General features: G+C 43.6%; 1 protein-coding gene across 1 annotated transcript; it reads left to right on the top strand.

The window, feature by feature from the left end:
• Positions 1-839: 839 nt before the first annotated feature.
• Positions 840-8,824, top strand: RHO (rhodopsin). The gene is made up of 5 exons (XM_028719287.2): positions 840-2,778; positions 4,769-4,937; positions 5,558-5,723; positions 6,731-6,970; positions 8,001-8,824. The coding sequence occupies exons 1-5, from the start codon at positions 2,418-2,420 to the stop codon at positions 8,121-8,123; spliced, it is 1,059 nt and encodes a 352-aa protein (XP_028575120.2). The 5' UTR covers positions 840-2,417; the 3' UTR covers positions 8,124-8,824.
• Positions 8,825-11,854: the final 3,030 nt, after the last annotated feature.

Genomic DNA, 11,854 nt, shown 5'->3' with positions numbered 1-11,854 from the left:
ATTACTCATATATGGACCAAACAAGCAATCTAACAAAAGCATCCTTAGTCAATCTGATTTGCTTTATTTCCCCTTTCCCACTTTGTTGATGTGGGTGGTGCACTTAAAAAAAATAAACCTTTTATTGCCTTTCAAACCATATAGCCAAACAAATATCTACTGTTCCCATTACAAAAAGCCCTTAAAAGTGAAAAGCTAAAGAAAATTAATAGGCCCTCATCTGTCTGGTCTTTGACCGCAAGAAAGATTGATTGATGATTGATTGACTGACTAGGCCTTCATACAGAAGCTACAGTTATTCTGTGTAATAGTGACAATATTGCAGACATATTGCAATTAGTTAAGGAAAGTTGTAATGAAGTGATAATAAACCATATGCTGTGTAAATAAGCTATTGTGCTTTAAAAATTTAGATTCTATTGGATTTGTTGACAAATTTTATTGTCTTTGACCCCAAAGCATTCCTAAGTTTTTTGAGTCAGTTTCCCCATCAACACAATACTCCATTGTTGTACAGTGGTACCTCAGGTTAAGTACTTAATTCGTTCCGGAGGTCCGTTCTTAACCTGAAACTGTTCTTAACCTGAAGCACCGCTTTAGCTAATGGGGCCTCCCGCTGCCACCACGCCGCCGGAGCATGATTTCTGTTCTCATCCTGAAGCAAAGTTCTTAACCTGAAGCACTATTTCTGGGTTAGCGGAGTCTGTAACCTGAAGCGTATGTAACCCGAGGTACCACTGTACTTGTTAGATCTCTCCAGTGTTTTGCTATGGATAATCATTCCACCATTAGCAAATGTCCCACCAAAGCCTTACTCAACCTCTCCATATTCCAGTCATATAATGATGCAGTTTTGGCAGCGAGCTCTGTCCACCTCAGCAATGGCTTATTGAATCTTAATATAGTCCGTTCGTCCATCTGAAAGATAAAACCTTTAATCCCACAATGCCAGATCTATGTAACAGCTAAGTATTAGATATCTGGGTCATGTGCGCATAGCAGATTCCATGCCCTTGGACCACCTATGTAGCAGGGTGAGCATTCCTGTACACAGTTTCCCAATTAGACACCCCCTTCCATCAGAGTAGGAAGTCAGGTGTGCAAGCTTCCTGTCCCACACTGATGGTCCTGTGGTCTCTTGCGGAGGACAAGGCATGACCTGATTTATCTTGCATTTTGTGTGTTTCTTGGGGGGATCAGTTGTCTGCTCAAGAAATCAGAGTGCATTTGTTCAAATCCTGACATGAAGGTGTTTACTAACAAACTCTCTTGTTCCTACTGTTATTACATGCCTTTTATTTAAACTTAGGTTCACTAGAAAGGAACCAGTATAAAAAAAGTATATAGCACCCATTCAAGGGTGCTTCACCCACCGTGCAAGTAGATTGTGCCCTGTTAATTTATGTACAAAGCACTGCTTTATTATTTCAGTGCTGCAACTTTACTGCTGATTTTTATGACTGTTTATTGTTATGATGGTTTAATGCTGATTTTTATTATGTGGTTTTATTGATAGTTCTGCATTTGGGTTTCTACAGTGGCTTTCTATTTCGGATATGGTTGGGAGGCACATTATAAATGATGCATAGTGTGCAAGCATATTTAAATGCAAGGTGCTTCTGTGCCACAAGTGTAGAACAGTTTCGTTCCCATTTTCCCTGCCACTGCTCCTACACACAGGAGCTTGAGGAATGTAAGGAAGGGACTGGGAATCTGTAACAAAAGCAATCTGAGCATCTGCATGATTCCAAGGGTTCTTTCAGGGAATCGATTGCATTTAAACCAATTTCGAAGTGGATTCAACTCAGTTGTCTATTGTATAAATAGACCTATTGCTATTGCCTTATGGGCTGTATGAGATTACATTCAGCAGCAGAAAAGTCTTAATAGGCTAGATACACAGCTGAACTTCAGGTATGATCAGCAAAAGCATGCAGATATGTGTCCCTGGAACTTTCTTCCAAAGGAGATCTGGTTTTTCAGAAACGGTGCATGATGTTTCTACTCTGGCTGAAGTAAAAGGCAGGGAGCATCCTCTTGAAGCCAAGCAGGTAACCGGTTATTTCCTGTATCCTATTTGACATCTTTGTGTTATATCTAAGCACTCTGTCAAACACACACACACACAATCTGTTCTTGCAGCAGCTTTGTAACACCATCACAAGTACTACCTGAGCGTCACCCCAGCAGAGAATTAACAGTTCCCATCTTAGCTTGGATTATTATGATTAATGTTGACCCAAGTCTAAATTGTGCTGACATCAATAACACAGGGCTTACCTGTGGTGGTTTTTTTTTATAAAAGGAACAGTGCTAGCTTAGTTTGGAACAGTCCAGCTAATGTAAGAAGGAGATTTATAGAGAAATACAGAGATCTATACTTGTTGAAGAAGCCAAATACCTACAAAGCTGCCACCATGAATGGAACAGAAGGTGAAAATTTCTATGTCCCCATGTCCAACAAGACCGGCGTTGTTCGGAATCCGTATGAGTATCCTCAGTACTATTTGGCAGAACCATGGAAGTTCTCTGCCTTGGCTGCCTACATGTTTCTTCTGATTCTTCTGGGATTCCCAATCAACTTTCTGACTCTCTTTGTCACAGTCCAGCACAAGAAACTCAGAACTCCTCTGAACTACATCCTTTTAAATTTGGCCATAGCCAATCTCTTCATGGTCTTAATAGGCTTCACCACTACCATGTACACATCTATGAATGGATATTTCATTTTTGGAACGGTAGGATGCAACATTGAAGGCTTCTTTGCTACAATGGGCGGTAGGTCTGTTTTATGTTTTCCTTCAAGTATCATGCCACTATGAATTCACTGTAGACATAAGTTCCTATTTCAGATCTTATAGAATTGTATAGGTGGAAGAGACCCCCGGTCATCTAGTCCAACCCCTGCAATGCAGGAATCCCAGCTAGATCATAACATGACTTCATTCTTCAACAGAATTCCAAAAGCTAGTACTATTCAGAGATTCTACTTACGCCTTCTTGTGTCGCATACCTGAGCTAAGGTAACCGTGCTGGAATAATGTTAATAGAATTGATGGGAAACCAATCATTTGATCATGCTGGCAAATGATTAAAACTAGGTTCAACTTCACAAGTGCAATGCGATATATGGTTCTGTGCACTATGCCTACTTCTCCTGTTTTATAAAGTTTGCAGTCGTGATTTTTCTCATGGTTTTGGTGGAAGACATTCCGAGAGCCTCCGGAGATGGTATCTTGTAAGATCTCACACCTTAGCTGAAATGGCAGGGGTTTAGCTAAGGCATCTTTTATTCCACGTGTAAATCAGGAACGGAATTAAGTTGTTAACAAAATGTAGACCAAAACCTCTTTCTGTGCTCAAGTCAGTTTCAATCATCATCTCTCGATCATTTTGATTATGTGATGTTATCTTTTATTTTATTTCTACTTGGTTTTCCACTTGACATACAGTCCTTAGGGTAGAGAAGACCTAAATTTGAAATAAAATAAACCAGCGAAAAGCAAACAAACCCGACCAAATTGGCTCAAGTCTCTTTAGGCGGTCTTTATCCATGATCAAGAAGGGCAAAAATCCAAGTTTTATTCCCTTCACTATTCAGTTTCAAAGTCTCTTGCTGTGGGCAAGGTCCACCCAGTGCTGCTTCCCTACAAGCCCATTCATTTCACTGAGGTTTGTAAAGAAGTGAAGCTTCAAATATGTGGCTATTCCCAGGTTATTGTTTGGCTACAGGCAGACAGCAGAGAAAATAAACCTTTGATCAAGAATTATGTGACTCGGGCCCTTACCTCTCAAGCGTCCCTCACTGGGAGGCGTATCCTGCATTCATCCTGCTCTCCAAGGGCTGAGAAATGCCAGGAACAGAGCGGTGGGATGCCACAGCATCCTTTAAGAAAGGATCAAAACAAATGTGGAATGGTGCTTAAGGCAGCATAGCTGTGTTGGTTTTCGTCATGCTGGGGTTTTTTTTATGTCGCCTGTGTTTTGATCTGTTTTGTTGGGCTTTCAATCGTTACTACATATAATGATTTGATAACTCCGTTGTGAGTCACCTTGGGCAGCTGTGTTGAAGCATGAGGCATGCTTGTTTTAAATAAAATATATTAGTAAATGAGTGAATAGAACAAACTCAGATTTGCCTACATCCCATACAAAACAAGTGGTGGAAGTCTAATGTAACAAGAGAGGAAAGCAACATCTTCCCCAACACTTTCCTCCCTATATAATCTGGCCCCCGGTGCCCCCCTATTCTCCCCTGGGCTCTGCTGGAAAGTGTACCTGGTTGAGGGAGAAGCACTTGAGGAAAGGAGCTACAGGGATGTAAGCTATGAGAGTGAATTATTGAAAAGCAGTATAAAAATGTTACAAATGAATTGACCAATGTTTGGCATGAAGAGGGTTCAGCTCTCTCATCCTCTGAGCTTAAGTGCATGAATTTGCCACAGTCTTGCGTAAACCTGAAGAATGAGGGAACTAAAGAAGGATCTGATCAGACATGTAGTATGGTGCTGAGTAGACCATACGACAGGGAGGTGAAACCTGATGCCCTCCAATTGTTTTGCACAACAACTATCATGCCCAGCCTTTGGTCATGCTGACTGGAGCGGATGAGAATTAGAGTCCAATAATATATGAAGAATCACAAGAAAAAGAGGAACCCATTGAGTTGTTTGAGGGGGTGGCTTTTCCATCTCTCCCTCTCCTTCTCATCTTCTTCCTCTCCCCCCCCCCCACCTTATTGACAGATGCTTCTTTTGTTCTCTTACAGGTGAGATAGCCCTGTGGTCTCTGGTTGTCCTGGCTGTTGAAAGATATGTGGTGGTCTGCAAGCCCATGAGCAATTTCCGCTTTAGTGGGACCCATGCCATCATAGGGGTGAGTTTCACTTGGATCATGGCCTTGGCATGCGCTGGTCCTCCTCTCTTTGGATGGTCAAGGTAGGTATGCATCATATTCCTTGCAGTAATACAGACTGCGGTAAATTTGGGGGGGTTGGATAGGAGAGGGATAATGGAGCCAGAACAACTAGTGAGCATTCCTTAATGATCAGGGGCGAGGGGTGTTATTTGTTGGGGGAAATGACAGATAAATGGCCCACAGTGACTGGAGATACTTCTGGAAGGTGAGAGCCTATTTGGCAAAGGCATATTTTGCCAAAGTTGAAACCAAAACTTTAACTGGACCCAGAAACTAATTGGCAGCCAGTGCAGTAGGAGCCAGGACTGTTGTAGAATGCTCAAACCATCTTCCTCCAGTGAACAACCTGGCCACTGAAATTTGCACCAGTTGAAGTTTATTTATACTGTTAAAGCATCAAATGAATGAATGAATGTTACAATTTAAAGCAATTGGAGTGTTAAGATGTTTACTCCCAAACTATGCTCTGTTTATAAACCCAAATATTACAAAATAAAAACCCACTGTGACTGTGCTCTCTTCCTCCAAATGAAACCAGACCTGGGTTGCTGCTATTGCTGGAGCTTCTCAATACTTGTGGAAGTGGGGCACCCACAATAGACTACAATCCCACCCACTAACTCTTTTGGTTTAACTGTAGGTATATCCCAGAAGGTATGCAGTGCTCGTGTGGAGTTGATTATTATACACCGAACCCGCAAGTTCACAATGAATCCTTTGTCATCTACATGTTTCTGGTGCACTTTGTCACACCATTGACTATTATATTCTTCTGCTACGGTCGCCTTGTCTGCACTGTTAAACAGGTGGGTGACCCTACAAAAAGATAAAACTCTTCTCCCTTCCCCAGCACAAACCTATCAAGGCTGAAAACATTTCTCCTGACTTCATCATTCCCAGCCCAGTGCAAAGAGATTTCACAATGGAGGTACCAGGATAATCCAAGTTTTGACTTTGTACCTTCACTGCACTTCTGAAACAGAACCACAGCAATAATTGCGGAATGTTGCATTTATAGTTTACTTAAGGTAAAGGTAAAGGGACCCCTGACTGTTAGGTCCAGTCGCAGACAACTCTGGGGTTGCGGCGCTCATCTCGCTTTATTGGCTGAGGGAGCCGGCGTACAGCTTCCGGGTCATGTGGCCAGCATGACTAAGCTGCTTCTGGAGAACCAGAGCAGCGCACGGAAACGCCGTTTACCTTCCAGCTGGAGCGGTACCTATTTATCTACTTGCACTGCGTGCTTTCGAACTGCTAGGTTGGCAGGAGCTGGGACTGAACAACGGGAGCTCACTCCATTGTGGGCATTCAAACCTCCGACCTTCTGATCGGCAAGCCCTAGGCTCTGTTCTCCTTAAATGCTGTAAGCCCTTCTCAATGATGCCCATTCACCTGGTTACAAAACAGAATATAAATAAATATTGGGGCGGGGCGGGGCGGGGCGGGGCGGGGGCGGGGAATCAAAATGCTATTTGCACAAACTATGAAACCCCATGCAGTTTTCCACATCCCTGCTGCCAGCTCTTCCCTCCAATGCCAGCCTTAACAATTCAACATATTGTAATAATAGTTTTCAATTGTCACTTGCTTCTGAAAAAGGATTGGGCACCAGCTTCACAACGAAGGGAACCAACTGTTATTTTTGGGGATATAACAGAATGGAGGCCCAGAACCTTTAACTACAGCAACTAAAGAAGCTGTATCATCCCCCACCGCACTGGAATGCTGCTAGTTTCTGTTCCGGTGATTAGCTGCCCATTCCCAAATAGCCCTGTTGCCTAGTCTTGACCACCCTCTGTTGTCATGCTTCTAGGCAGCGGCTCAGCAGCAGGAGTCTGCCACCACCCAGAAAGCTGAGAAAGAAGTCACCCGCATGGTCGTCATCATGGTCATTTCCTTCCTTGTTTGCTGGGTGCCCTACGCCAGTGTTGCTTTCTACATCTTCACTCACCAAGGGTCAGACTTCGGCCCTGTATTTATGACCATCCCGGCCTTCTTTGCCAAGAGCTCTGCTATCTACAACCCGGTGATTTACATCTTAATGAACAGACAGGTAACTTGGCAATGTTGCCCTGGCTTTCCAACAATATAACAATACTTGAAGAGTTTATGGCACTCTCCCTAAGTGCTTAAAGTGCTTCCTTATATACATTAGCTTAATAATTCTTGTGGCAAACCCTGTAAGGTAGACCATTTTTATTACCCCCCGTATTACAAATGTGAAGTGGAGGGACGCTGAGAGACGGTGGCTTCCCCTAAGTGATTGTGTTGCTGAGCTGAGATTTGAACCAGGCTCTTTAGCTCATGTGCTAAATTTATCTTTACTGCATTTTGCTTCTTATTAATGTGCCTGAATATAATGCGTCTTGATGCAGGTGCTGATGGTTAATATGAAAAAAATCCCTAATCTTCTGTTTTAAAATAGTACCGTGTGGCAAGGGACGGGAGAGGATGTTCTCACATTATCTCAAGGATGATACTTGCTCTCTGTTGGTTGCCAAAAAGCCTGTCCCCCTTCTCACCCATTTTTTAAAATTAAAACAGCAAGCTCCTAATGACTCTCACCATTTGTGAAGCATTTACGGCAACAGGACTAAGCCTAAGCATTTCTCAGACTATGAATTATAGTATTATCAATTACTTCCCTGGGAGCTGCGTTGTGCCAGGGAATCAACATATGGGCCCCAGAGGATTTTCACTTGCTTTAAAATACAGTACAGCTTTCACTGTGTGACTAGACAGAGAGGGGCAAGACAAAGCAGGTTGTTTTTTTTAAATGTAGGATTACAGTGACAGAAGAACAATGGAAGGTACAGTGAATTCAACTTTAGACGATTTGTCTAGCCATTGTCTAAATCAGGGTTTCCCAAACTTGGGTCTCTAGCTGTTTTTGGACTACAACTCCCATCATCCCTAGCTAGCAAGACCAGTAGTCAGGGATGATGGGAATTGTAGTCCAAATACAGCTGGAGATCCAAATTCAGGAAACACTGGTCTGAATGGCCTTTCCTAATGCCCAGATACGTCAGTGACTTTTTGGCATAGCCCCACATGCTGATTTTTGTTTGTTTGTTTGTTTACAGTTCCGTAACTGTATGATCAGCACCCTCTGTTGTGGAAAGAATCCGTTGGCTGAGGAGGACACATCTGCAGGCACTAAGACTGAGACTTCCACCGTCTCCACAAGCCAGGTTTCCCCTTCATAGATCTACCAAGGAAACCTTGGGCTTCAGACTGTTTCATTTGCATGACCGCATTCTTTTCACCCCTGCCGTCTCTGTCACTCTCTGCAGCATGCCACCTGCAATTCACCTGGCAGGGCAGAATGGACTCTTCATTTTCTGACAGCTGCTATCAGAGAAATGAGCCTGTATATATATTTGTGGCGCAAATCAACTCAGGCCCAAGGCTGCGATGTCGCATGAGTTCATGACCCTAATATGCCTGCCTCTAAAACCATATATTCCCTGCAAATTGACTTACCTGCTTGGTGCAGCATTTGCATCTGATTTTCGTCTTCAGTCATATGGCCTGTGTACATAAGGTTGTCTGGGGCCAATTGGCTGTGCTGATGGATGCATTGCCATGGTTAAATTCCCATTTTCCTCCTAGGTTCTTTTCTGAGCTTTGTACAGAGTGAACAGCTGAACATTCATGCGTAGCGAAGAGACCTGTATTGTTTTCGTTGTAGCTGTTGTTGCTCATTTCTTATTACGTAGAGAGACTTATCAAAGCTTAATTTACGGAAGCATAATCAAAGAAAAATGTATAATTTGAAACTCACTTTTGTGAATTGCGAGTGTGGGCAAATAGGAAAACCAGGACATCTCTTTTGTAGCATGAAGTGGGTTGGCCTTTCTTCAGATTGCTTCAACTTTCAATGCAATAAAACTGTGGTATACCACAATGCCAGGGCCCACATGCTGTCAGTGAAAATCAGGATTTACATTTCACTTCAGGCATGTACTGCACTTGCCTTTGTTTCTTCCTAAAAAATTATAACCAACACTTTCAGAGCCAAGTGGCATTCCCAGGACAGATGATAGAAAACATAAAAACAATAGCTTGGATCCTAAGAAAAATTAGCAGAAGGAAAGTTTCCTTTCCACTCTGTCCTTGCAGCAGCTCTCAAAAAGCTTAGGAACACAGGAAGCTGCTGTATATTGAGTCAGACCATTGGTCCATCTAGCTCAATATTGTCCACACTGGTTGGCAGTGGCTCTCCAGGGTTTCAGACAGGGTTCTCTCCCAGTCCTACCAGGAGATGCTATGGATTGAACTTGGGACCTTCTGCATGTAAAGTAATTATTATTATTATTATTATTATTATTATTATTATTATTATCATTTATACCCCGCCCTCCCCAGCCAAGGCCGGGCTCAGGGCGGCTAACAAGCAATAATAAAAACAAGTTGAATGAATACAACTTAAAAACAAGATTAAAAACACAACATTAAAATATTGAAACATTAAAATATTAAAATGCAGCCTCATCACAGGAGGAGAAAGGAAAAAGAAAAAAGAGGGGGAGGGAATCAAATTGGCTCCAAGCCAAAACCCAGGCGGAACAACTCTGTCTTACAGGCCCTGCGGAAAGAAATCAGATCCTGCAGGGCCCTGGTCTCATGAGGCAGAGCGTTCCACCAGGCCAGAGCCAGAGTTGAAAAGGCCCTGGCTCTGGTTGAAGCCAATCTAACTTCCTTAGGGCCTGGGACCACTAGGGTGTTGTTATTTATGGACCTTGAGGCTCTCCGTGGGGCATACCAGGAGAGGCGGTCCCGTAGGTACGAGGGTCCTAGGCCGTGAAGGGCTTTAAAGCTCAAAAGCAGCACCTTAAATCTGACCCTGTACTCCACCGGGAGCCAGTGCAGCTGGAAAAGCACTGGGTGAATATGCTCCCATGGCAAAGACCCCGTGAGGAGCCTCGCTGCAGCATTCTGCACCTGCTGGAGTTTCTGGGACAGCTTCGAGGGCAGCCCCGCGTAGAGCGAATTACAGTAGTCAAGCCTGGAGGTGACCGTCGCATGGATCACTGTGGCCAGGTCGGGGTGGGAAAGCTAAGGGACCAACTGCAGATGCTCTAGCACTGAACGATGGTCCCTCCCTTTCTGGAGGACCTCATGAATAATGTGAGATGGGCCACAGGGCGAAGTTGGGGGTGGGCTTCAGTTGTGCTTTGGAACTGGATTTGGGTTCCAAGTTAACTCAACAAGTTCAAGGAAGGAAAATTTTCTATTCCCTTCTCTTGTAACAATTCAGCACTGTGTCCCACATTGTTCAGGAAGGTCTAATCCTCCAGAAAGGCTTCTCAGGGGTCAGAAGTGCCTGTGGGCAAGAGAAGTTGTGAACGGAACCCATGTGGACAGGTTTTGCCTCAGGGTGGCTCCTCAGGCCTTCCAAAGTAACACAGTGGTGTTACAAATTGTGTAGACAAGCTGTGTAGGGTTGTCTCATGCTGAGTGGAGGCAGAGAATATCCAGCAGTTGAAACATTGCAATGTGGGAGTGCCTGACCCAGATTTCAGTGGGGAAATGGACAGGAGCAACAGAGGAGGAAGACAGAAAATACAATGAAACCAGAACTGTTTGGAGGGTGAGGAGAGAGCTATGAGGGAAGAAGATGGATGACGCAGGGGGAAAAGAGGTAAGCTACAAAGGGGATTTGTGCTGCCCCAGTGAAGACAACGAGGGAGGGGAAAGAGGAAGAGGATGGAATGGTCTGGGGCACAACAATCGCAGTGGCAAGCCAGAAAGAGGGAGAAAGTACAAAAGGCAGAAGGAACAGGAAATTGTACAAGGGGAGAGGGGGGGTGAAAGATAGACAGGAGACGAGACCGTTCAAGGGAAAAAGAAAGGCAGGCAGGAGAGAAAACAGCCTATGTAAAACAAAACAAAAATGTGGAATCTTGTGATTAAAGGGAACAGCCAAACACTTCATGCAGGTCCCCACCAGGGGGTTGTCTGAAAACAAGAGACCACCTGAGGGATTCAAGGACTTCTGGGACAGAAGGCAGGGATGCAGCTGACAAGAGTTTGTGTGCCATGGATGGCTATACAGTACATGAATTGCTGGAGAAGAATGGGGACAGTGGCCAATAAAGGCAAAACAATAAGGTACCGACAGTGAGAGGAGGCCAGCATGTGATTTAAAATAGCCAGCCAAACCTTTGATTTTGGATAATACTTGAATTTCAGAGTAGTTAAAGAGGGCCCAACTCCTTTGCTTTTTGTAATGACTGGGTCCCATTATCTGCTGTTTTGTTTTGTTTTGTTTTGTTAAGATGCAAGCCACAAGGCCCAGTACAAGCAGGCTGTGTGAGACCACTGGAAGAAATTGTTTAATTTTTGCAGCAGAAGCCTGTGTAGGGTGTCCAGTTCTGCATTGCCGAAAAGGAGGATTTGCCTCCCCCAAAAAGAGGACAGCAAAGAGTACCAATTTGCACAACATTTGCAAATGGTAATTGTATTTGTAAAGACACTGATTTAGACATAATTTTTATAATCTAACTAGAAATAAAGTGCTTCTCGCTGTAATGGGGAAGTCAATTTGTGTGCCAGTTCAGCGTGCTGATTAGGTTCTGCAAACTGTTGAAGGGCAACGTCAAGACTCTCGCTGTCCTGTTTTATGATTCTTTATCTAAAGTCAAACTTGGACTGGACAGCCTTTCAAAAAAAGAAGAAGGATATCCTAAAATAAAGGCCTGTCATCTGACAGCCTTTCAAATTAGAGGCCTGCAGCCTGCCCGTCTAGAAGATAGAAACACATAGTCACCCTAAACGTGTATTAGTGGTTGAGCCTTGGCAGAGAGGCCAAATGAACCCAGGTCTACATACATTCATAATTTTATTTGTATTTTTCCCTTCTGCAGTTCAAACCATGCTCGAAGCAGCTTACAACATGAAAAAATACATAACTACAACATAACAAAAGTAGTCA

Source organism: Podarcis muralis, chromosome 2 (assembly GCF_964188315.1).
Source record: "Podarcis muralis chromosome 2, rPodMur119.hap1.1, whole genome shotgun sequence".
Taxonomy (NCBI): domain Eukaryota; kingdom Metazoa; phylum Chordata; class Lepidosauria; order Squamata; family Lacertidae; genus Podarcis; species Podarcis muralis.
The sequence above is the reverse complement of the archived record's forward strand: the minus strand, read 5'-3'. Positions and strand labels throughout refer to the sequence as shown.

Bases quoted from the DNA above. Each gene is read 5' to 3' on its own strand.
- RHO (XM_028719287.2), top strand. From the start codon at position 2,418: ATGAATGGAACAGAAGGTGAAAATTTCTATGTCCCCATGTCCAACAAG. The intron at 2,779-4,768 runs GTAGGTCTGTTT...GTTCTCTTACAG, and splicing joins CTTCTTTGCTACAATGGGCG to GTGAGATAGCCCTGTGGTCT. The intron at 5,724-6,730 runs GTGGGTGACCCT...TCATGCTTCTAG, and splicing joins TTGTCTGCACTGTTAAACAG to GCAGCGGCTCAGCAGCAGGA.